We start from the raw sequence: 27,374 nt of genomic DNA on the forward strand, positions 1-27,374 counted from the left end.
GAACCCATGAACACTACCTCACTACTTTTTAAAAGAATTTTAGTTTTGCATATATACTCACTGTATTTCACGTTTTTTCTCTATTATTATGTATTGCATTGACCTGCTGCTGCAAAGACAACAAATTTCACAACATATGCAGGTGATATTCAACCTGATTCTGAAAATGATCTTGAACACTATTTTCCAGAAGAGCGGGGATTATTCCCCAGAACCCTGGGGAAGATTCAACGCTCAAACAATACCCCCTAAACAGGATTTTTGTTCCTTTCCACAGCTTGTGGCACATCAGGCAGCAACCTTGCTGTTTCTTTAGCATTGTCTGTCTTTTCACAAGGCCAAGGTGCTAGCTCGACGCTCAACACAGCATGGATGGAACGTGCAAGATGCCAGCTGGATTTGAACTCAGGTCCTCTCGCCTGAAAGTCCGGTGTGGACGCCAATTTAAACAGGACAGCTACACTTTTATCAAGTGGCTATTTGTGCCAAGAAAGGTGAATATGAATGGAAGTTTGCATTCTTTTCTCTATTTTGAACCTCAGAACTTTCAGAACACAACAGATCTTTGTCCTATAGTGAAAATACAAGGAAGTAGTGCAGGAATGAGAGTAAAGAAAGGATAACCAAACTCCATTTTGAAGGAGCAGAGCATACAAACAAAAAAGTGCACTAACAAATAGGCTGTGTTTAAAAAAAGTGGTAAAACATTAGTGTCATAGTAGAAAAATGTGAAGGTGGTTAGCAAAATGGAAATGTAACACCCTGGAAAAGGTTTCACTGCTAATGTAATGGTTTCTCTGTAGCTGCAGTGTTTAGGTTATGACTAGAGATAACGGGGGCTTTGGAATGTGCACTGTCCAATGAGGGGAGTGTTTTTCTTTCTTGTGTGTGTGCCCAAGAGCGAGGTACTTGCAGTCTTTTGTTCGGCGGAAGATGGAGAGAGAAGATGCCAGAAGAGAGAGGTCATAGACTGCAAGATGGAGTAGATTTGGAACGGGGCCAGGTCGACAACACCCAGGGGAAATCAATGAAGAATGAACAGATGAGAAACCGTGAGCTCCAACATGCCCGTTAGACTGTTTCATTAAAATGGACCCTTTCCTTTTTGTTTTTCTTTACTACCCCGCTAGTCAAATTAATTACAAAGCTAAGATGTTTAATTGCATATGGTGCACTGTTTGTCATTTCGTGGTATTGATTTGTAACAGGGAAAACATCATGCAGCATCCACACAAATGAGATCTCACAAGTTTGGCGGGGCTGGAGACCGTCTTCCCCTAGACTAACGCCACCGGCCGAACCCGAGGGTTACAGAAACAAAGAAGATTAGAGGTGGCTGAGTACGAACTCATGATGCAGGGTGGACAAATTAACAGTATGAATGGATAGATTGAGATTTATTTATTTTATTTTATTTTATTTAGAGACGCAGCATGGAGTGGGCCCTTTGAAACCCCTTGAGCATCACGTCTCGCAAACCCAGACAACCCCAATTTAACCCTAACCTAATCACAGGACAATTAACAATGACCAATTAACCTACCCATGCATTCCACGGGAAGGACATATAGACTCTTTATAGATGACGCGGGAATTGAACTCTGAACTCCAAGGCCCCAGCTGTAATAATGTCATGCTTACTGCTAGAAACGGAATTGCCAGAGTGGAACCACTACTGCAGGGTGGTCAAGGCTGAGAGCTAAATATCTGAGGGTGTTCAATAATCACGAAGAATGGGCAGAAAGGGAAAAGGACGGGGTGCGACGTTGTTATCAAAAGATGATGTTAGAGCAATAGCAAGAAGGAAATGAGTTCAGAAATTGAAGTTGTGAAAACAGTCTTGGCAGATCTCAGCACAAGTTGGTGGCAGTTATCAATAGTGCTCAAGCAGTACTGATAATGCAGAGGACAGCATTAAACAGCAACTGAAGATGTATGAGGAAAGGGTACTACAGTAGGAAAGGGAATTTCTAGTCTACAAGCCAAACTAGCCACAACACTGACGAGGATGAAACTCAAGACTTTGCGAGATAAGGCTTTTTATGCCAGTGTTGATAAGGCATATGGGGCACAGTCTATTCTGGAGAAGGGATTAGTTTATAATCTTGTTGTGTGGGGTCCTTCAGGGAAAGGTGCCCATAACATGATAGAATTCTTCACTTAAAATGGAAGGTGCTGTAGTTTAATCTGAGAACAGGGCCCTAGACTGAAACATAGGAAACTGTTAAGATTTGAGGATTGAGTTGGCTATGATAGATTGGGATGATCCCTTAAGAAGCATGACTGTAGCTGCAGCTAACATGGTGGCATGCAGAGACTCTAACAGTTCTACAGTTTCTTCTGGTGCATTGACACATAAGGAAATGTAGACTAACCACAGCTTACAAAAGAAGTTAGGGATATTATTAGATCCAAATAGTAAGTATATGAAGTTGTCAGAAATAGCCGCGGGCCTGCGGATTGGCGGCAGTTCAGTATTCATCATGAAAAGTACCAACAGTTTGACTGATGGAGGAAAAGTAGAGTATCAGAGTAAAGAAAGTGAACTGTAAGAGTTACTCAGAGTATGCAAAGAGAGAAAAAAACCTAGCCCCTGTTAGAAACGGGAAAAAATATTACTAGCAAAGATATGGCACAGCAATTCAACAAATATGTTGGTTTTTGCCTTCACATAAGGGGCTCCTAATAACTTCCTAGACATGCTCAGAAACCATGAGTTTAATGAAAAGAAAGAATTCCAGCAAATTAGTATTAGCAAAAAATGTGATGGAGAAATTAATGGGACTGAAGGCCAATATATCTCAATGGCTTATAATCTGCACCTCCAAGTACTAAAAGAAATAGCTGTGTGAACTGTGAATGATCATTTTGTGAAATTCTACAGATTACGGAACAGTTCCCACGGATTGGAGGTAATCCTGTTATTCTGAAGAAACATTCATTTCTATAGTACCTTTAATGACCTCAGTACGTTCTTGTCATGTATAAAGAAAACAAATAACTTTTGGATGTAGATAATTTTAGAATAACTAGATCCCACAAACAAAAACATGGCAAAAACTGAACGATTTACATTCAGGGTGAGGCTTGAGAGACAAATAGGGTCCGGATGATGAGAACAACTGTGACTTTCTTCAAATATATCATTGGATTTTAAATTCCCGTGATGGCAGATATAACTTTTCTGAAAGATGGCAGTGCAGCCCACCCTCAGTCCTGCACTGGAGTGCCAATGGAGGTAATGCAAATCCAGAATTTCCTTATGTAGTTTTGAGAGAGGCAGGACATATTCAATGTGCAATATGTGCTACACACAGAACCTTCCGAATCAGACTGGAAGAGCTGACAAAGCCAGACAGCATCCTACTGTAGAACAACACAAAGTGCATCATAAATAAGGCAACTGAATTATAGTGGCCACATGTCAAACTATTTCAGGGTGATCAAGAACAAAGAATAGAAAAAGCTGGAAACACTCAGTTTGTCAGACAGCATTTGTGGAACGAGAAACAGCAAATATTTCTGGTTGAAAACCCTTTGAAGAGAAGAGGGAGAAACAGAGAAAAAAAGGTTTCAAGTTGCAAAGAAAGTGAGGAGAGGGATGGATTCAAGCAAGAGTTGTCAATGCAGACAAAGAGTGGTGTGTTGCAAATAGCAGGTGAGGGACTACATGTGGAGAGGGGTGAAAAACTGGTCATCTGATGTCTACCAAGTTTAAATCAATTTGGGAATCATTAGTGAGCATTGATTATGATTTTTAAACAGAAGTCTTGAACTCTTTCGAATTATTTAAAAAGATTAATTTTATCTTAATTTAAAAAGATTAATTGAAGCATTGATCATGTGGATAGGCAGAGGCTTTTTCCAGGATTGAAATGGCTAACACGAGGGGCATACTTTTAAGGTGCTTCGAAGTAGGTACAAGGGGGATGTCAGAGGTAAGCTTTTCACACAGAGAGTGGTGGGTGTGTGGAATGCACTGCCAGTGAAGGTGGTAGAGGCAGATAAAATAGGGTCTTTTAAGAGACTCTTAGATAGGTAGATGGAACTTAGAAAAATAGAGGGCTATGCGGTAGGGAAATTCTAGGCAGTTTCTAGAGAGGTTACACAGTTGGCACAACATTGTGGGCTGAAGGGCCTGTAATGTGCTGTAGATTTCTATGTTTATTTCCAGAAAAATACTGAATCTATTTCACATTGAAACTTCCCAATTCTGAGATGAAGGGGAACAGAGAGTTACAATGGCAGTGACTGCCTTTGTAATGGCAGTGATTACAGGTATCTGACAATGGCCATTTATGTGCTCTTCTATCTACATGCTCAATGTTTATCCCTTAGCATTTGTGGAAGAGTATTTGGCACGACTGTATGTTGTGCCTACTTAGGAGAAAGAACATCAGGAAATGAGGAGGGCATGAAAGTGGGAAGAACTAACATTTCAGAATCAGTTCGAAGGATTTGCGTTTGCAGGACACAAGGAGAAGCAGGTCTGAAGAACATTGGTTTATCTAGGAAATACAAACCTCCATGTATTCATTCCACTGGCTCTGCTCTGTAAATCCTATACAGTTCAGTCCATCATTATCAACTGTGTCTCCAACCATCAGGTTTTCAGCTCTAAAACTTCCTTGTTAAAGCCTTTGCATCTTCTCCTACAAGGTTTTCTTCGAAGTACACATCTATGGCTGAGGTATTTGCATTGTTTTATTATTGTCACATGTACCAGCACATAGTGAAAAGCTTTTTCTCTGTATGCCATTTGAATAGCTCATGTCGTCCATCATTACAATGTAGAAGTGAAAAAAACAGAATGTACACTATACAGAATGCAAAATAGAGTTCATTGCTCCTGATTCCTCACTAGCCACCAAGGCATGATTTTAATTCTGCCAAGTAGCACAACAAGTAGCCTCACAGTTGCAGTGAGTCACATTCAATCTTGATCTCTGGTGTGGTCTATTTTGAACGTGAGAAGACCTGCAGATGCTGGAAATCCAAAGCAACACATACATGATGCTCTCTCTAAACTCTGCCATTGCTAGTCCCAAGCCCAGCTGCGAAAGAAAGAGGGCTGGGCATGGAGCTAGCAACTCCATCCTGTAAAATCCTAGAGCTACAGAAACATCAACAGAAGCTCCAAAGATCTCATCCCCTGGAGTGGAAGGATCTTTGCCTAGAAGACATATGAAATTGTGTGGTGAAAGCCACAAGTCCACAGAATCTGCAGGGGTCGACCATCCTTCAATCATCCAGGAACAGCACCATCTGAACATGGAAAGTAAAGACCACGTATGAAAGCGAGAAGACTTCACAAGTGGCGGCCAGAATGAAGAATATCAATCTGAGCCTGCTTGGGGTCAGTGAAACATGATGGACGTAGCCCGGGCAGAGGTGGCTGATGATGGGTACTGATGAGGAAGATGACATCTCACATACTCAAAGAATAGCATTTGTGCTATCAAAAGTAACACAAAAGGCATTGATAGCAGGCAAAGCCCATGGTTCCTGCATCACCACAAAAGATCAAGATATACGTCATACAGTGTTATGCACCAACTAACAACCTTGACAAAGGAATCAAGGGCATTTCTATACTAGGCTCCAAAATATCCTGAAAGAGATACTAACATTCTCCTGACAGACTTCAATGCAAAAGTGGCATTGGATAACACTGGCTACGAAGACACGATAGGAACACCCAGAGCGAGCGAGAATGGACAGCTCTTTGCCGACATGTGCAAAATGCTCAAATGCTCATGATCATTGGAAGAAGCATCTTCCCCCACAAAACAATTGCAGGGTGACTTGGATAGGTTAGGTGAGTGGGCAAATTCATGGAAGATGCAATTTAATGTGGATAAATGTGAGGTTATCCACTTTGGTGGCAAAAACAGGAAAACAGATTATTATCTGAATGGTGGCCGATTAGGAAAAGGGGAGGTGCAACGAGACCTGGGTGTCATTATACACCAGTCATTGAAAGTGGGCATGCAGGTACAGCAGGCGGTGAAAAAGGCGAATGGTATGCTGGCATTTATAGCAAGAAGATTCGAGTACAGGAGCAGGGAGGTACTACTGCAGTTGTACAAGGCCTTGGTGAGACCACACCTGGAGTATTGTGTGCAGCTTTGGTCCCCTAATCTGAGGAAAGACATTCTTGCCATAGAAGGAGTACAAAGAAGGTTCACCAGATTGATTCCTGGGATGGCAGGACTTTCATATGATGAAAGATTGGATCGACTAGGCTTATACTCTCTGGAATTTAGAAGGTTGAGGGGGGGATCTTATTGAAACATACAAAATCCTAAAGGAATTGGACAGGCTAGATGCAGGAAGATTGTTCCCGATGTTGGGAAAGTCCAAAATGAGGGGTCACAGTTTGAGGATAAAAGGGAAGCCTTTTAGGACTGAGATTAGGAAAAACTTCTTCACACAGAGAGTGGTGAATCTGTGGAATTCTCTGCCACAGGAAACAGTTGAGGCCAGTTCATTGGCTATATTTAAGAGGGAGTTAGATATGGCCCTTGTGGCTAAAGGGATCGGGGGTATGAGGGGGGAAGGCTGGTACAGGGTTCTGAGTTGGATGATCAGCCATGATCATACTGAATGGCAGTGCAGGCTCAAAGGGCTGAATGGCCTACTCCTGCACCTATTTTCTATGTTTCTATAAGCACACATGGCTGTCACTTGACCACATAACAGAGAATCAAATAGACCACATCTGTACATCCAAGAAATTCAGGAGATCACTTCAAGATTTTAGAGTGAGGAGAAGAGCAGATGTCACATATGATCATCACCACTTGCTTGCAAAGCTAGAACTCAAACTAAATAAGAATTGGATAGAATCAGCGTCAATGAGGCAGAGATTCAACATTAACCTTTTGAGAGATGAAGACCCAACGAAACATTCAAATTGGTCCTCAGTAACAAGTTCCAAGTGCAACAAGAACTGCATGTGAGAAAGGATCTACACAATGAACAGCAGAGAGTTGAGGAAATATAAGTCTCGACATCTAGAAAGGTACTCGGTGTCAAAAAGAACCAGCAGGAAGACTGGGTATCAGCTGAAACATTATGCAAGAGGCAGAAGAAAGCAATCATGAATCCAATAATTGCAGGACTCAAACTGGAAAGGCAAAAGCACAGGAAAAGCATGCAGAGGCTCATACAGCAGTGAAGAAGAGCATTAAAGCAGACAAGTGCAGTTTTATACATGGCCTGGCAGAGGAAGTAGAACAAGCAGTGGGGTGTGGTAACAGGAGAAAGCTGTATGAGACCACCAAGAAATTGTCTGGCAAGTACAGTAAGCCTGACAGGCCAGTCAAGGACAGGGATGGAAAGACCATTGTGGGAACAGAGGAGCAGCTGAACAGCTGAGATGAACACTTTGAAGATCTGCTGAACAGACCCTCACCTCCAAACCCGCCTGACATCCCTCCAGCCACTACTGACCTGCCTATAAACTGAGACAAGCCTACCAGATAGGAGATCAGGAAAGCAATAAAGCTGCTAAGCAATGGTAAATCAGCTGGTCCAGACAACATTCCTGGAGAAGCTCTCAAGACAGACCTGGACACTACAGTAGTTGCTGTACCCTCTCTTTCAGAAGATCTGGGGAAAAAGAGCAGATACTAACCGACTAGAAAGTTGGCTACTTTGTCAAGGTTCTAAATAAGGGAGACCTTAGCCACTGCTCCAACTACAGAGGCATCACACTCTTGACAGTCCCAGGAAAAGTCTTCTACAGGATAATACTAGAGAGGATGAAGGATGCTGTAGATGCTAAACTAAGAGATGAACAAGCAGGCTTCTGCAAGAACAGATCATGCACTGACCAAATCGCCACACCACACATAATAGTCAAGCAGTCACTCGAGTGGAATTTATTTCTGTACATCAACTTCGTCGATTATAAAAAAAACCTTCAACAGTGTAGATAAAGAGTCTGTGGAGAATCCTTCAGCACTGTGGATTACCAGGCAAGATGGTTAGACTGATCAAGAGTTCTGCAGAGTCAGTCATGCTGGAGAACTCACCAGCAGATTTCAAGTGAAGACAGGAGTCAGACTAGGGTGCCTGATGTCCCCTTTCTTGTTCCTCCTGGTCATAGACTAGATTATGAAGACATCTGCAGCACAGAAAAGGAATGGGATAAAGTGGACTCTATGGAAACAAGAGGGTGACCTGGACTTTGCTGATGATATACTTCTCCTGTCCCATACCCACAAGCAGATGCAGGAAAAAAAACAACAGAACCATCAAACACATCATCACAAGTGGGCCTTAACATCCACAAAGAGAAAACTAAAGTCCTCAAGATCAGCCTACCCCACATCATCTCTGTCACTTGAGGAAAGTCCACTTGAGGAGGTAGAAGCCTTCACCTACCTGGCAGTGTCATTGAAAGACAGGGTGGCAATGATGCGGACGTCAAGACAGGGATTGACAAAGCTAGGGCAACCTTCTTCTAGCTCAAGAACATCTGGTACTCCAGGCGAGTGCCAATGTGGAATCCCAAGGGAAAGCAGAAGAGAGGCTTGCCAAAGAACACCTGGTGACGCAACCTTGAAGCTGACACCGCGATAGGCTATGCCTAGGTACAACTCGAAAGACTGGCTCAGGACAGAGGCCTCTGGTGATCTGCTGTCAACAGCCTATTCCTCAGTAGGGGTGATAGCTTTAACTAACTAACTAAATACCTATGCTTTCCCTGTGACTGCATGGGTCTCCTCTGGGTGTTTCCCCCTAGACCAGAGATCTATGGTAATTGGTCAGTTAACTGGGCAAATGGGAGAGTTGATGGAATTATGGATTGAATAAAATGTATTAGTGTATTTGAAACAGGTGTTTAATGTCAGCCTGGACCTGAAGGGTTGAAGGGCCCATTTCTCTGCTGAACGAAAGATGTTGTATAAATAGGTTAAAAGCCTTACATTATGAAGTCAAGTTGAGGGAAGACTGGCTTATATTTACCAGGGAACACGGCTGATTGAGTTGACGTGTTTAAATTGATGAAGAGTTCTGATAAAGCAGAGAAATGATTTCCAGATCAAACCACTGAACATTAAGCTTCAAAATATATCATTTAGAAGTTGAATCAAGAAGTATTTCTTTCTCAAAAAATGGTTATGAAAATGTGCAAATCATTTGCACACATGTAGAATTTTCAAAATGAGTATTACAGGGCCTGTAGATCCCGTGGTCCTGTGGTTGGTGGTTGGACATGGCCAGGACTGACCCTCACAGCTAGGCAGCCGGTGTACCACACCTTCCTACCATTCTCCAGCTCCTGTCCACCGTCTGGCTGAATGGCAAATGCTTTTCCTTAATCCTCCCCTTCCCCCTAACTTTAGCAAACAACTTCCAGCCAGGTTCTTGATCTCAGTCTCCCAAAGTCATTCAGAACTAAATACTGGGTCTGGGGCCAAAACGTTGATCACATGTACCAGCCCCATTCCTTCTGTCTTTTCCAAACGCCCTCACATTCACACACACTCAGAGCTGGAGTATGTCCAACACACACACATCCTCACTTCCTGCACTGCCAGAGCACCCTGGTTGGACCGTGCACCATCCACAAATCACAGTTCTCTATTTATTTGCCCAGGCCATTCCAACAGCACACCACAAACCTGCCACCTCTACAACCAAGGATTAGGACAGCAGGTCTATAGAAAAATCACCAAATGTATATCGCTCTCCAAGTAGTGGGCTATCTGAATTTGGAAAAGTATTACCAGTCCTTGATCTTCACTAGCTGACATGATAGGGTGATGCTTGACAGTAACAACGACTCGGGTTCATTTCCCACCGCTGCCTGACTCAGTACGTTCTCCCCATGACCGCGTGGGTTTCCTCTGGATCCAAAGAAATACTGGTTGGTCAGTTAATTGGTCATTGTAAATTGTCCTGCAATTAGGCGAGGATTAAATCGGGGGATTGCTGGGTGATGTGGCTCGAAGGGCCTATTCCACGCTGTATCTCAATCAATCAATCAATCAATCAATAAATAAATAAATCTACATACTGAAACTCCCTCCTCAACACCATGGTTTAAGCATGTTTACTAAGATGGCAGCAATTCAAGAAAAAAGCTCACCACTATCTTCTTGGGGATAATTGAGAATGGGCAAAAAATGCTGCCACTGCCTGTAATAGCATGATCTGAAAAATGAATAGAAATAAAAGCATGCATATACACAAAGAAACACACATAACAGCCAAAGATATTGTATGTGCAATGACTCTCAGAGTTACATTCAGTGCATGCATTCACACACTGCCACATAGAGGCCCACACATTAACACTTAGAGACACATGAACACACACAAGCACATACACACAAATATACACAGAGACACCCAAGCATATATACACATTAGCAGATTGAGGGACTACCATCAATGACTGCTGTCTGAACACTGATGCAAGGCTCCTCCCCGGGTCTCCTGCCCCAGGTCTCAGGACAGGGCCAGTTTCGTGATTGATTACTCATATCCCAGTTATAGCTGAAGTTTTATGAGGTGGGAAGATGATCTGTCACTCACAATGAATGCATTGAAGTGATCTTTGAAACTTTTTCTGAACTTTACCTCAACAGACTCTATAGCTTCTATTGGAGCTTGTTTGAACTCCTTGTGTAAAAATGACTTAGTATTAGACCTGAGGAAAGACATGTTCCAAAAGTGAGTAAAGTGCATCAATCATATTAATGCACAGAGAAACTTTGCCAGGTGTCATTCTTAATTCCCTTGAGTTGACAAAATGTCCAGGAAAAAAAATGAACTTCAACCTAAGGTTTTTAATCAAGGCCACATTTTCTGAAGAAAAACATCTTGCTTGGAGATATCAAAGTGAAATTTTTAAAGCTGAAATGCAAAATGGAAGATTTGGCATGGAGTTGATGGGAGAGTGCCAAGTATGTGGGGATTTAGGGATGGAATGGCTGGTTGTGAATTAAAGACTCAGTCCAAATCACACAAACTGAAAGAGTAGTGCAAACCCAGAAAACTCACTGCTACTACAGCAGAGAGTTTCTTACTGCTTACTTTTTAAATCGACAAATGTTGATGTGGTCAATCAGGACCGTAGAGTGAGAAAAAAAAACTTGGTGAATCACGAGAGCAACTGAAACAATGTCCTTGCTAAAACTAACATCCCATTCAAAACAATGAAGGCAGAGTAAAGAAGTAACTCTCCAGTCACATTCATACTCAGTAGAAAAGTACAGTACAGAAATAGGCCCTTTGGCCCACCTAGTCTGTGCCAAACCATATAAACTGCCTACTCCCATCAACCTGCTCCTTCACCACAGTACGTGTGCTTGCAACGCTGTGTGTCCGACAGAGTGATCAGCAGCACTGGGGCTCCACAGGGGACTGTCTTGTCTCCCTTTCTCTTCACCATTTACACCTCGGACTTCAACTACTGCACAGAGTCTTGTCACCTTCAGAAGTTTTCGGATGACTCTGCCATAGTTGGATGGATCAGCAAGGGAGCTGAGGCTGAGTGCAGGGCTATGGTAGGAAACTTTATCACATGGTGTGAGCAGAATTATCTGCAGCTTAATGTGAAAAAGACTAAGGAGCTGGTGGTAGACCTGAGGAGAGCTAAGGCACCAGTGACCCCTGTTTCCATCCAGGGGGTCAGAGTGGACATGGTGGAGGATTACAAATACCTGGGGATACGAATTGACAATAAACTAGACTGGTCAAAGAACACTGAGGCTGTCTACAAGAAGGGTCAGAGCCGTCTCTATTTCCTGAGGAGACTGAGGTCCTTTAACATCTGTCGGAAGATGCTGAGGATGTTCTATGAGTCTGTGGTGGCCAGTGCTATCATGTTTGCTGTTGTGTGCTGGGGAGCAGGCTGAGGGTAGCAGACACCAACAGAATCAACAAACTCATTCGTAAGACCAGTGATGTTGTGGGGATGGAACTGGACTCTCTCACGGTGGTGTCTGAAAAGAGGATGCTGTCCAAGCTGCATGCCATCTTGGACAATGTCTCCCATCCACTACATAATGTACTGGGTGGGCACAAGAGTACATTCAGCCAGAGACTCATTCCACCGAGATGCAGCGCAGAGCATCATAGGAAGTCATTCCTGCCTGTGACCATCAAACTTTACAACTCCTCCCTTGGAGAGTCAGACACCCTGAGCCAATAGGCTGGTCATGGACTTATTTCCTGGCATAATTTACATATTACTATTTAACTATTTATGGTTTTATTATTTATTTATGGTGCAACTGTAATGAAAACCAGTTTCCCCCGGGATCAATAAAGTATGACTATGACCATAGTCCTCCATACCCCTAATTCAATGTACCTATCCAAATTTCCCTTAAAGTTGAAATCGAGTTTGCATGCACTACTTGTACTGGCAGCTTGTTCCACACTCTCACAACCCTCTGAGTGAAGAAGCTTTCCCTCATGTTCCTCTTAAACTTTTCTCCTTTCATCCTTAACCCATGACTTCTGGTTGTAGTCCCACCCAACCTCAGTGAAAAAAGCATGCTTACATTTACCCTATCTGTACCCCTTATAATTTTGTATACCTCTATCAAATCTCCTCTTAATTTTTTACATTCTAAAGAATACAGTCCTAACCTATTCAATCATTCCTTGTAACTCAGATCTTCCAGACCTGGGATCATCCTTGTAAATGTTCTCTGTACTCTTTCAACCTTATTTAAATCTTTCCTGTAGATAGGTGACCAAAAACTGCACGCAGTACTCCAACTTAGGCCTCACCAACATCTTACACAACTTCTGCATAACATCCCATCTCCTGTACTCAAGACATTGATTTATGAAGGCCAATGTGCCAAAAGCTTTCTTTATGACCCTATCTACTTATGACACTACATTCAACAAATTATGGACCTGCATTCCTAGATTGCTTTGTTCTACCACATTCCTCAGTGCCCAATCATTCACTATGTAATACTCACCCTGATTAGTCCTACCAAAGTGCAGCATCCTCACACTTGTCTACATTGAACTCCATCCGTCATTTTTCAGCCCATTTTTCCAGCTGATCCAGTTAAGCACAGTATTATCTAGATCATTAGTATAGATGACAAACAGCTGCGGACCCAGCACTGATTGCTGCAGCACTTGACTAATCACAGACCTCCTGTCAGAGAGGCAACCATCTATTACCACTCCCTGGCTTCTCCCACAAGGCCAAGGTCTAATCCAATTTACTACCTCACCTTGAATGCCAAGCAACTGAACCTTTTTGACCAATCTCCCATGTGGGACCTCGTCTAAAGACTTAATAAAGTTTATGTAGACCACATCCACTGCCTTGCTTTCATCAACTTTGATGAAAAACTCTATAACATTGGTTAGACATGACCTACCACGCATGAAGCCACGCTGACTATTCTTGATTAGTCCATGTCTACCGAAATAGTCATATATCCGTTCCCTCAGATATATAGTAATCATTCACATTACCACATAGAATATGACTGCCACCACAAAGACTTCAGCTGGTCACGATGAACCCAAGTGCCTGAAGATAATCACTAACATAATCTTTTCAATTTGCCCAAAATTGCTGTTAACACTGCTTCAGCAAGTATCATTAACATGAATACTCAATTTAGGATAACCCCCATCACTAAACCTACCCTGCTGTAAAGCATTTTAAACAAGAACAGTACAAATCAATTGGAGATTTTGGCATCCAACAGATTACCCACAAGGAAGCTTGCATCTGATAAGTGTTTTATTCACTGCAACACAATTCAATTATAGTGCTTTGGTGCCCCTGGTTTTTATGTGCAGAACAATTGAAAACTGATGGATGAAAATGAATGGATCAAATTCAAGATATGCTTTTGAAAACTAACATAATGCAAGAACTAAACACAGGAAACAGGAGCAAGAGTTGGCCAATGGAACTTACTCTTCCTGTTAACCAGATCATGGATGATCTATTCCTAGCCTATTTACTCCTTTGTTGTTTGAGCATGTGTCAACCTCTATCTTGAATATTTAATGGATCTACTCCCACAGCCAAGATGGAGCTGGTGAAAAAAAAAACCGCAATGCTTTGCAGTCAGTTTACAAAACTTGTAAATATACTTCTCTGAACTACTCTCACTGCAATCTATAGCCTGAATTTCCTATGAAGCAACATACTTCTGAACTTTTTTAATGAACGAGTGACTTCATGATCTCCTGAAGGACTCAGTGGACTTGACTCTTAAGAATGCAGGTACGGCACATTTAAGTGGACAAAAGTACATCACCATGGCCAAAAGTTAGGAAGGAGAGGGGTATAAAACTTCATCAATCCAGTATCTTGTTAGAAAATCTGCAGTTGCTGGAGAACAAAATTGTGGATCTGGGGCAAGATTGATGCATTGGAGGGAAAGAGGGTTTGCTGTGTTCAGTGATTCCTGGCTAACAAAAGACACGCTGGGTTCGCCGATCAGGCTCCTCGATGGACTGGACAGCTGATTCAAAGAAGCCAAAAGTTGGAGGAGGTTCTGTGCTTCATGGGCACAGTGGTCTCGTCACACTCCTGTTCCCCTATCCTGAAACAACCAAGTGCCGAATGTTCTTGTTCTACTTACTGAGCGAGTTTTCCTCCATGATTCAGTTTGCATATTGCCAAAAGCCGATGTTAAGCAGATACTTGGGTACTGAGTGCTGTCATCAGCAAACAAGAAACAGCCTACCTCAATGCCTTTCAAATCATTGTTGGGGACTTCAATCAGACTTGTTTGAAGAAATCTCTGCCCAATTATCATCAACAAATCACCTGTAGCAGGGTTAGCAACATACTCGATCACTGCTATACTATAATAAGGAATGCCTACTGTTTGATCTCTGGACTGCATTTTGGGAAATTTGATCATTTGCCTCTGCTCCTCCTACCTATATATAGGGAGAGGCTAAAGAGCAAGATTCCAGAAGTACGGACAATGAAGAAGTGGTCACAAAGGATCAGCTATGGGCTTGACTTGAGTTGGTGGACTGGGCTGTTTTCAGGAACTCATCAAAAGACTTTATAAAAACAGAACTTTTTCAGGAACTCATCAAAGGACTTTATAAAAACAGATGTAGATGAGTGTGTCCTCACAAAATCATTCAGTCTTCCCCAACCAGATGCTTTAGATGAATCATGACATCCACAATCTGCTGATTTTGTCTGGCACCCAGGTAAAATACAAGAGGTCCAGGTTAGATTTCCGGAAAGCCACCTCAAGTGTGAAGTGATGATTCTGGACCAAACTTGAATCACGGAAGGGTGCTCAAAAATGAAACGATTTCACTTTTCAACAAGTTAGAAATTACGAAGAATTTGAAGTTACATAGAATGTAGAATAGTACAGCACAGTACAGGCCCTTCGGCCCACATTGTTGTGCCGACCCTCAAACCCTGAGGTTTGATATCGATAGTCATCTTGAATGTTACAATGAAAATGAAGATTTGGAGGATGCAATGCATTGTATGAAGGCAGTCCACTATCTGCACTAGGTGTTTGTGCTACTTTTGTTCATTTACAGTGAATCTAAATAAAAAAGCAGATGAATTCCTCCATCGATAACTGTTTAGAACAAATGCGCAGTTTTATAGTACTGTAGAGGTATTGGTAATGTTCTAATTTGTTCTGTATTTTACTTAAATATATACATGGTTAATTAGTTTAGCAGTAGTTGTCTTTTAACTATTTCCATGAAACTGGCTAATTGATCCTGTGAGATGAAGGGAAAACCAGTGAAGTTTCCTGTCCGAGTATGGATTCTGGGTGACCTCCCCAATATAGCAGTAAGTAGCAAACTGTGAGGTGTGGCAGAGATCAGCAGCAGCCTGCAAAGGTCCCCCAGAGGCAAGAAAGCTGAGAGTCACCCTAACACAGGCAGATGGAGAAGACATTAAGGTCATATGCTTCAGCCCATCTAACACCACATAGTCCAGCGAAATGAGGTTTGTAAAAACGAGTCACTCAGCGAGCTTTGCTTTTACGCTTCATGACATTTAATTAGGCTGAAACAATTTAATCCCCTCCCCCAAAAAACTGCCATACTTCCTTTATTTCTCATTGCTGAATACCTATTCTGCTTCGTTAAGAAAGGATACCAACAACCAGCACACCAAGTCCCCATAAATTTTGGATCGGAGAAAATATATTACACAAGAACCTGTCGCCTTTATGAATTGTGTTTCATTTTCAGTTCCCAGACATATTCTGTTCCATAGACTGTATTTCCTACCCCTCCATCCCTGTCTTCAAGCTGAGGCTTCTCTCAACAAGACAGGCAATGAGCCTCCATGAGGCAACGTCTCTGCAGCTTCCTATCAAGGGTTTGATCTGCACTGCCTCCATCTCCACAGAGATGCCAACTAGTCAGGCTGCCAGTGCACTTGGTTCGAGATCAAAACCAAAAATAGCTCTGGTAAAATAGTAATTATTAACGGCTTGTTTTTTCTTGAGGTTAGCTCAATCAACTACTCCGCCTTTTTGCAGCCTACTTCAGAAAAGATCTTGCACTGTTGTACTATCAATAAATTTCATGTTGATTGTAAACCAAGTCAGTGGTATTAATTGGTCGAATCTAATATAAGGACTGCTACTCACTGGACATACTGTGCTGATGGCCTCCTTTCGAGAGTCACAGAGTTATACAGTCTTTTCCCTCACCTCGTCTGTGTCAAGCAAGTTTCCTACTTGAGCTTGTCCTATTTGTCTGCTTTTGGCCCATATCCCTCTAAACCTGGGGTTCCCAACATTTTTTATGCCATGAACCAATACCATTAAACAAGGGCTCTGTGGGCTCCAGGTTGGTAATCACTGTTCTACACCTTTCCTATTCACATACCTGTCTGAATGTTTTTTAAACACTGTATCAATCTCTACAGCTTCCGCCATTAGCTCACTCCACATTTCCATTGCATTCTGTGTAAAAAGTTGACCTTCAGGTCGCTTTTAAAACTTTATGTCTCACCTTAAATCAAAATCCTCTGGTTTTAGACTCACCAACTCTGGAAAAAAGACTGTCACCATTTATCTTATTTATATCCCTCATAATTCTATGAACATCTACAAGGCCCTCTTTTGGCCGTTTATCATTCTGAGGAAAAAAGTAAAATTCTTGTGAATCTTTGCTGTGTCCTTTGCCACTTAATGACATCTTGCCTCACGATGGTCGATATGTTCTGCCCATACAACCATTCTCCCTTTTTGAAGCCTATTTCAATGCAAGATATTCAGAGGAGTTAATAATTGCTGTAGACAGAGGGAATCTTCCGCCAGTTCTATTCTCACTTGCAGTGACAGTCTCTTCCCGCAAATGAAGGTCAATAATTTGGCAGAAACTTCAGCTCTGGGAATTCTATGTAATGTCTTCAACATGAACAAATTAACTCTGCTGAATGAGAAGGAACAAAGTTTCTGATTAACATTTCTGGGACACGTTGCAAGTTAGTATGCTTCACAGTCCCTTGAACCCTGTTCTACTATTAAATAAGTGTTTCACTCATCTGACTATAAACTCAACAGCATATTCCAATCTACATATATTAACTATCACTTCCTTGTTTATATATCTATCAACTGTTGCCTTAAATCTATTCATGGTCTGCTTCAACTGCACTTTGGAGAAGCAAGCTCCAAATGCACTGAGACGAAAATTATCTCAATTCTTGACATAAATAGGTGACACCTTAATTTGAAGGGTGATCCTTAGTTGCAGAGGAAACAGGAAACACCCTCACTACAACCACCCCGGTCCCTTAAGGTTGTCATAGACAGGGGAAATAGAGGGGATAAGCTCCCGCTACATATTAAATGCTCCCAATGGAGTGCATCTCAAATAGCCTCTGACACAAAGTCCAGCTCCTGGCCTTCACGTGTAGTTTAACTACGAAGCCCAGTGGAACTGTTTCTACCGACAGGAGAAGGGGCAAAGGTGGGTTACTATCGTTTTGGGCAGATAGGGCTCGTCAACCGTGATTGGCAGCTCATCTAGAAGGAAACTTCTGATTTCAAACATCCATTGCCTTGCAGCTATACTCACTCATGGGGAAGGCTTTATTAGTAAACTCTGAGGAAATACCTGGTGCTGTAATCCCTAAGGCAGTCCTACATTGAATTCAACATTGACTGGCAATTCCTGTGGCTGGTGCCAAATTGTATTGGTCTCTGTCATTCATTTGGATTTATTAGCTGTATGGAGCCTGCTGCATTGGCAACAGCTTGCTCTCTGCACCATACTGCCCTGGATTGTGTAGACAGCTAAGACACATGATCAACCCCGACCAAAGGAGGAACTACCACTATAACCACTCCGTCCACACCCCTCACGATTCTGTGTGTGAATTAAGCAGGGAAAAATTTTAACTGGAATCATCTGCTACCAAGGCAATTTAAGGCACTCTTCATAGCAAGAAACCACTTCAGCACAGCTTATTAAAAAAACTCAGCCCATCTTGAATAAAGAAGCCCATGTGGATAAGACCCTCCAAGAGAGATCCACCTTTGTTCCAATGAGACATCTGATCTCTCTCTTCCCCCTTCTGCAATTTGTACTTCTTTCCAGAGCCTATGTTTTCATCTCCATCACACTTCAAAGAGCATTAGATATTTGAAAATGGGCAGGCCATTTGGTGCCGTGTACCTGTTCTACCATTTAATGAGAATGAAGCTGATCTTCCACCTCAGTGCTACTTTCCAGCACTCACCTCATATCCCTTAATATCCAAGAATCTGTCACCTTCAATCTTGAAACAGTCAGCATGATTTTTCTTCTCTTTCCCCTTTCTAGTTTCAGGTTCTCCTCCACTCCAGTCTGCAATTCTTCCTGCCCCACCCATGCTCTCCTAATGACAGTTTACTCTCAGGCTTCAGGAGTTTCCAGGCCAATTTCAGCAACTCTGATGTTGTTAAGATACAAGTGGCAGTAAAGTCCTTTGTCCAGGATGACTCAGATATCATGTGCTGATTGCAAGCTCCGACAGCCTGGTTTATTCCATGCGCAAACCAAATGAAGAGGAACCGTTTCACCCAAGCCCCAAGTCACAGCATCACTCTGTGCAAAGCAAGAGAAGTGGAGTCTATCTACTCCTCAGTTACAATACTATCTTGCAGGATATCCTGCAACCAATTCTCCCAAGCCTGAAGCTTTATAAGGCCATGGACATCAACTAAAAGTCCTTTCCAAAACACACACCATCCCAATCTAGACAATTATCACTTTTATCCCCCTAGTCACTCAGTCAAAATCTGGGAATTTCCTCATAACAGTTGTGGCCTACCTTCTTCATTTGGACTGTAATGGGGCAAGGAGGTCAACCTCGTTTTCTGAAACAGTATCAAAATTAGTCCAGTGATGCAGTGATCAATTACAACAGGAACAGAGTGTAGATAGCAATGGCAGACCTCAGTGGAACTAGGAAGAAACTCAGATTCATTCCTATCTCAGAATGCAACTCAAATAATGATAAGTGGAGCTGCTTTGTGATATAAACTTTATACCAGAAAACTCTGGAGTTGCGCCATTTGACTTCCACATCCAATTGTCAAATCTCTCCACCTACTGAATACAGGCAGTCTTCAGCTTCCAACAGGGCTCCATTCCTGAGAACTGTTCATAAGTCACAGTTGTGATGGGAGAGCAAGCAGGCAAGGGAAGAGCAGACGCCAACCAGCTTCCCTGACTCAGTGAGTGAGTGACAGTCTCCCAGTTCTGCTCGGCTGGGCTCGGCTCGACTTGGCCCCCGATTGATGCAGCTCAGCTGGGGGTGGGGAGGTGTGATGACTGCAGAGAAGAGGCATGGGGGAAATCCCCTGTTCCCATGCAGCACAATTCATCTCTGTGCGACAGGAGAACATATATCATAGTACAATAGTCTCTCTCTTATTATTTCATACATTATTATTGTACATTGGTAAATTATTATTGTGTATATTATTATTCTGTGCTTTATTAACAGTTAAGTCTGCACACTGTTAAGTGTGTTTTTTAAACGCTGCTGTAACCAAAGAGTTTTCTACTTGGGATTAATAAAGTACTTATTATTATTATTATTATTATTTATGTTCACCATTTGTTACTTGCATGACTGTGACCCCATTTTTATTTACTCGCATTTGTGATATAGTCATAATAGGACAGTTGAGAAATCCTGTCTTGGTCAACAGTTAGATGCTGTGTTTAAGAAGCTTTAATTTCCTCTGTCAGTAACATTGTGATCTCTGAACGATTAACAGTATGTGTTTGGCATTTCAGAGGTGACACTGGTCTACTGTTCTCAGAGAGCGTAGGCTGAGGAACTGCACTTAGCTGCTGATTTTAGACAGAGCTGGCAATGAGTTGCACGCTCCTAAATTCACAACCACCACTGTCAGAATGAGGGTACAGGATCCTTAACTTTATCTTGTAAAATTCGTGTGCAAAAGACAACTAAGCAGACATCCCACCCTGCAAAAACTCATTTCAGGGAGGTAGCATCATCAATTTGCAGGAGACTTCCAGGAGAGGTGGAATGTCTGCAATCGAGTAGCTCCTTAGCAGCCGGCCAGCAAAGTTTAAATAACGTTAGCTATGCTAATGAACGATGACACCTGTTAAACTCACCTCAACATGTCTTTTACAGTCTTAACCCACCATGGGCAATAGAAAAGTCACTGCTGCAAACAGTGCAGCGAGCAACACTGTCATTATTTTGACCCCTATTAGGCAGGGGTACACTTTAGTGTAGTCTGGGGCGACGTACGTTTTATATATTTTTTGGAACACTCTGCCATGGTGTGCTCTCGCTCGCGCTCTCTCTCTCATGGTCGCTCTCGCGCTCTCTCTCTCATGGTCGCTCTCGCGCTCTCTCTTGCTTTCTCTCGCTTGCTCACAAAACAATTGATTTCTGTGATATTGTATATAATTTGCAGGCATCAGGGAGCCACTATTCATATGCGGGAGACTCCCGGAACTTCCGGGAGAGGTGGGATGTCTGACTAAGGCAAATAAAATATGAATCTGGCAAATATAAGCTCAAAGCAAGACATTTCTTCCCACACTGGTTCAACACAATTCTGCAGTTTTGAATGTTTTCCTAAGGTGGACATATCTCTGTGCAAGCCATCCCTGAGAGATTACAGGGAACTCTTTGCCCACCATGTCAGCTTTCCTTAATGTTGCCCTTTGGTGAAGTTCTGTTGCTGTGGGTTTCGCCCAGAGGGATTACTGTTTGGGATCACAGTCAGGGATATTCATCTAGCCCAGCTCTACTGTGTAATACAGTGATAGCTGATCATCTGATTTTCTACCTTGTTCCCTCCATCAGCCTCTAACCCTTCTGCATTAATTGCTTCTTGAACAAATTTAGCTACTTGCCCTCCATTGCCTTCTGTAGGAGAGAATTCTACATGTTCACTGCCATCTGCATGAAGAAAGTTGCTCTGAACTCAGCTTCTAATTACTCAGAAGTCTAAGGAAATTTGGCATGTCTCCACTGACACTCACCAATACTTACACATGCAGCACAGAAAGTATCCTATCTGCATGCATCACGGGTTAGCATAGCAAGTTGCTCTGCCCAAGTTTTCAAGAAACTACAGAGCTGAGAATGCAGCCCAGTCCATCATACAAACCAGCCTCCCCTCGACGGACTCTATCTACACTTCTCACTCAGGAAGCTGCCAATTTAATCATGGAACCGCAACCCCCTTACCCTGGTCATTCTCTCTTCTTTCTCCTGTTGGAGAGAAGATACAAAGCTTGAAAATATGTGCCACCAGGCCCAGGGACAAATTCTATTCCACTGTTGTCAGAGCTTTGAACAGCTCTCCTATACAGTAAAGATAAATTCTCGATCTCCCATCTAATTTAGCATAGCCTTATACTTTATTTATTCACCTACACTGCATTTTCTCTGTACTGTAACACCATATTCTGCATTCTGTTTTCTTTTTACTACTTCTATGTACTAATGTGTGAGATGATCTGTCCAGATGGCACAGAAAACAAAGCTTTTCACATGTGACAATTACCAATATCCTACACCCTAAGTCTATGACTCCTGGTTCTCTACTTCCCAGCCACTGAAAACACACTGCATCAAGCTGCTTGAATTACCCCAGTTTCTACCACAGAGGGTGAAAGTCCTTTATTCTCCCTCTCATCTGGGCTGAAGCCAGGTTGCCTTCATCAGCAGGACCTGGAAGCCGGTGTTGTCTCAGCATGACTCCAGGCATCGAACACTTCACAGTCACCAAAAAATTAGCAAGGTTTGCTTTGGATCGTAAGACTGAGAGTGTACGTTGTTATCAGGCAGATCACCAAAGGCTGCTGACATGTGGAAACGTGGAGCAGAGTATTCAACATGTTATCACAATACCAAGCACAAGTACTGATTTCCTAACTATGTGACTGGAAATTCTGGCATCAACTGCTTCCTTTTCAGACAGATGAAAGAGGGCAATCCCCACTGTTATCAGTGCCTCCTCTCAATAAATTTGATCCTTCCACCAACTCCTAGATGTGCCTCAATTTCATGTAGCAACAAAGATGGGCCATCAGTTCATAAGTTATCAGTAAGCGATTTCGGCAGTCAGTGTATCGAAACTTGGAGGGTAAGAACACAAGAAACTGGAGCAGGAGAGGGCCATCCACCCCAGTGACCCTGGTGTACTATTCACCTGATTAGGCCAGCTTTTTGACCTCAGTATTCCTGCACTACGCCTTGATCCTCCTCATATTCAGAAATCTATCAACTGCTGTTTTGAATTAGTTCAATAACCAATCCTCTGTAGACCATCATTTGCACGAAGAAATTTCCCCTCATTTGAATCCTTGGGAAACATTCTCTCTACATCCAACCTCTTAAGCCCTGGGACATTAGAGGTCTAGTCTTCTGATTGCTTTTCAGAGTGCAAACCCACCCAGGGCAAATCCCTGGAACCAGTTTAATGAAGCTTTGATGCACTCCTCAAATGGCAATTGTGTCCTTTCATAGGTAAGCAGACTAATATAGTGCACAAAACTCCTAGTGTGGTCTCACCAAGGCTCTATATCATTGCAGTAAGGTAGTTTTAGTCAAATTCTCTGGTGCTTGCCTTCCTAATCCCTAGCTCTACCAGCTGGCTGGCTTTTAGTAATTTATGCATGAGCATATCTCGGTGCCTTTGAACTTTGATATTACCCAATCTCCCATTATTTAAAAATTACTACAGTTCTCTGTTTTGTGTACCAAGGATAGCTTCACATTTCTCCACATCCTATTGCATTTCTGTACTTTTTCTACATACAACTAGCTCTCCAAAGCTCCTTGAGGTTTCTTTATGGCCTCCTCACTACTCACAATGCAATCTAGTATCACATCATTAGCAAACCTAGAAATATGATTCCTGATCCCCCAGCCAAATAGGCATTAGTAACAGCTGTAGCCCAACCACTCCTTGTCTGGTACCCCAGTTGTCATAGCCTGCCTCCCTGAGCAACATCTGCTTATCCCCAGTGACTGCACAAATTCACGTTTATTGTTGTCAGAGGTAAATTTACGCAAGGTATAAATGGCATGAAAATTAGTCTTTTGCAGCAGCAGTACAATACATCACAAACATAAGTTTAGCATACTAAAATAAATTTTACAACTTCTTTCTGCCTGATAACCTATTTATTGGTTAGTGCATTATTGCCTCAAACTCTATGTGCTCCAACATCATTAGTAAAGAAACCGCTTGAAACTACAATGAGGGATATAATGACAAAAAAAATTATAAAGATTTCCGCCTTAACTAAAGTAACTTGAAAATTCAAAATGCATCTATTCCTTCACTCCCTTTCACATATTATGTGAGTCACTCTCTCAAAAGAAAAAAAAGCAGATTAATCAAATTTGATTTTCCTTTCACGCTGACTCAGCACAATCTGTTTACTCCTTTCAGGTGTTTTGTTGTTACAACTTTGTGATGGATTCTGGCATTCTCTCTACCACCAACATTATCTAACGTGTTCGTGGTTCCCTGCTTCCACTTTCACTCCTATTCTAGATTCTGCAGCAAAATCAAAAGCATTGCTCTGCCACTTACCGTCCTCTGCTGAGTAAATAAAAGCAGAAAGGCTGAATGGACCATTCCCTTTGTTGTTGAAAGCTTTGACCTTGACTTCGAACTGAGTGTGGGGAGTCAGGGAGTCATCTTTGTGAACATATCGGTTGCCTTCAGGATTGGGCACTGTCACCTTCCTCCACTCTCTCTCTCCGCTTCGTTTGAAGGCAACAAGGTAACCAAAGTTGCTCCCATAATGGTACTCTCTTGGCAAGGGCTGTTTGGGCATAAGTGACGTGTGCAGGGTTAGTCTCAAGTGAGATCAAGTTCAAGTTTAATTATCATTGAAACAGACATGAATATATCCAATCAAAAAAGGTCAAGGTGCAAACACATTAACAACAGTACACAGCACATTGCACATATGGTTGCAATTTCAAGAAAACATATAGTCACAAAGAGAAAAATTAATAATAATATAGGCCAAGACCCGAGTTGTCCTAGTCCAGCTTGTACTTCACCAAAGGAACACTGGAGAGCAGCACCAGGTGAACATCGGACAGCAGCACTGAGCGAGCACTGGAGAGCAGCACTGAATGAGAGGACATCCCTTAACCCAGTAAAAAATCCAGCATCTTCTTTGCCGGTGCCCGCAATAGGCAACTCCAAAGCGTGCAGGCATTGTCTGTGCAACAACTGAGGTAACGTAGCTCCCCTGCCGTCAGTCTCGCCAATGAACCAGTGAACTGGACCTGCACTATTCTACGTTAGCGACGTCCACCAGGGTCTTGCATTTACAATGAAAATATCCAAGACAATCACTTGGTCCTTTTTTTTTGGACCACACACTATCTCGGCACAATGGTGCACAACAAGTCCAGGTGACACACACACACAACAACTGTGTGGTAGAAGTTCAGCTCCATTCACTGATGGGATAGTCCCTCAGTACTTAATGTTCTTAGTATCCAGCAGTGACTTGCAATTGTAAAAGGAATGTACAAGGCCAACAAATACACCTTTGATAATTAGACCCAGAGTGGCCCTTGCGTCCAAGCATGCCGCCATTGTAACGGAAGATCAGGGACATCTAACTGAGGTGATTAAGACAATTGATGGATTAGGCTGGACCAGCAAAAAGAAATCATTCAGTGCAGCAGCGCAGAGAGAAAGCAACCTTGAAGACACACCATTGGTGGGGCAATATCAAGGAGCACTTTCCCTCACACTGGGGATCATGGAAACTTCCTCCCCCTTAAACAATATGGCCAGACCATTTCTGAAATGATTAATGTTATGTCAAGCTATTAAGTGATGTGCACATAAATTGAGTAACTACATGCACCCAACTGAGTGGGAAAGGAATATGAGCACTTCATTGCATGCTCTATTTCTCATGTTTTTATGGAGCAGTATTGCTGAGGATTTTAGTCTGAAATTATTAACCGCAGTTCTCATTCTGAAGTAATTATGGAAAGGAGCAGTATGTGCCTGCTACAATCATTAACTTTATTGCATTATAATTAGATTTTTCTTTAATTGATCAGTTTGGTTCCAGTCCCAGTATGTGCATCTGAAACACACATTTGGGATCATTAAATCTGTAAATGAAGGGGGAATCTGTCCCAAGAAATCCTCAAGCATTCCATGAGCCAAGGGAGGCCGAGGTTCAACCTTGTAATGTGCAATCCATTCTCAGCCCCTGAATGTGGCTAATGTGCCAGGCATGCTATCAACAACTGTCATGAGATCAATCACAATCTCAGCTTTAGATGCAGTCCTGAATGATTGTGAGTATAATGACCTCGGGCTGAAGACCTGATACAACTTTTCCCTGGCTTCACTTCAGTGGCATAAACCTCAGCGCCGTCTGAAATCAAATTAGGGGTCAGAGGTTCCTTGACATTCAAACTACTTATGCAGATGGTGGAAACCCTCAGACAACCCGCATGTAACAGTAAAGGGACTGAGAGGTAGGCAGCCTCGTCTCCAAGTTGCAGAGAGTAGCCTTAAATCTCCCCTTCTGATGCAAGGCATAATCCGAAAATCAAATACTGCAGGCGCAGCAAACCTGACATTTTTTGGGGGAAGTAAAAAGAGAATGCTGTAAGTATTCAGCAGGTCAGACAGCATGTGTGGAGAGAAACAGATATTGGGGGTTTTATTTTATTTATTTTATTTAGTGACACAGTGCAGAGTAGGCCTTTCTTTCCCCTCAAGCCATGCTGCTCCAGCAAACTCCAACAAGCCCCATTCATCCTAACCTAATCACACGACAATTTTACATTGACCAATTAACCTATCCAACATATCGTTGGACTATGGGAGGAAACTGAAGGACCCGGGGTGAAACCATGCGTTCCACAGGAAAGACGTACAGAGACTCCTTACAGAACAGCGTCAGAATTGAACACCGAAATTCAGAACGCTACCATGGTGCCCACGGTTTTAAATCAAATCTAAAATGGAAGGTTATTTCCTTTCACACCAATGTTGCCTGACACGTTGAGCATCTCCAGCACTTTCTGTTTAGATTACACGGGGACACCAGCCTGGTTGATGTTATAACACTGAGTCCATGTCACCCAGTTAAAAAGGAGTCTCTCCCTTTGAGCTATGAATCCAAGGTTTCATCCTTCCTCTGATCCAAGGGATTCCACAGCTCTGTATGGAGGAGAACAAATTATCCCTCAATTCAGAACTGATCGTATTTCCTATAACAATGGCTACTCTTCCAAAGTAGTTTGCATAGATGCATTGGGATGTTGAGAACGGAAAAATGTTCATTAATGCAAATCTTTCTGTTAGATTAAATATCATTTGCTTCAGTGATACTGGTAACAGAACAAATGATCATGATGGACTCTGAGGGGTCCAGTGGAGATCAGAAACCTCTTCAGACCACTTCACCTTTTTCTGAAGCATCCATTTTCTGTTGAAAGGCAGGCTTTGGATAGTGCTGAACTTACCTCCTTTGTTCTTACATCCGCTCCCAACCCTGCATGAAGCAACAACCACTCCCCTAAAGTGGAGTGTGTTTATATGATCCACTAATTTAGACATGGAAGTATTGTCACTGAACCACAATTGACATCACTTACTGTATCTGAAATGTGCCCCTTACTTGGCTATTTTTGTAGTAGTTGTCATGCAGTTCAGAGAGGTATTATGGGTGAATAGTAATCTCTCTTCAAATCATGAAAATTTTCTATACATTGAGGTGAACCATGCTTGATCTGGCTCAATCTTCAGGCTTGACACCTGTAGCTGCACTAACCATTTCTTCCCCACAGGTCAAGTTTAACTCCAGGCTTCACTGCTGTTTAAAGCAGTCAGTTCAAATGGCTCAGCAGGGACTATGGC

The 27,374-nt window shown here is 42.4% G+C and overlaps 1 protein-coding gene across 8 annotated transcripts in view; it reads right to left on the minus strand.

The window, feature by feature from the left end:
- The window catches only part of LOC134351697 (contactin-1-like), a 752,292-nt gene that overhangs the window by 105,023 nt on the left and 619,895 nt on the right, over positions 1–27,374 (minus strand). For all 8 annotated transcript variants that reach the window (XM_063058216.1, XM_063058217.1, XM_063058215.1 and 5 more), the window contains one exon: positions 24,054–24,288. In XM_063058216.1, the coding sequence (XP_062914286.1) occupies positions 24,054–24,288 (235 nt within the window). The remainder of the gene's footprint in view (positions 1–24,053; positions 24,289–27,374) is intronic.

The sequence above is a fragment of the Mobula hypostoma genome, chromosome 9 (genome assembly GCF_963921235.1).
Source record: "Mobula hypostoma chromosome 9, sMobHyp1.1, whole genome shotgun sequence".
Taxonomy (NCBI): Eukaryota; Metazoa; Chordata; class Chondrichthyes; order Myliobatiformes; family Myliobatidae; genus Mobula; species Mobula hypostoma.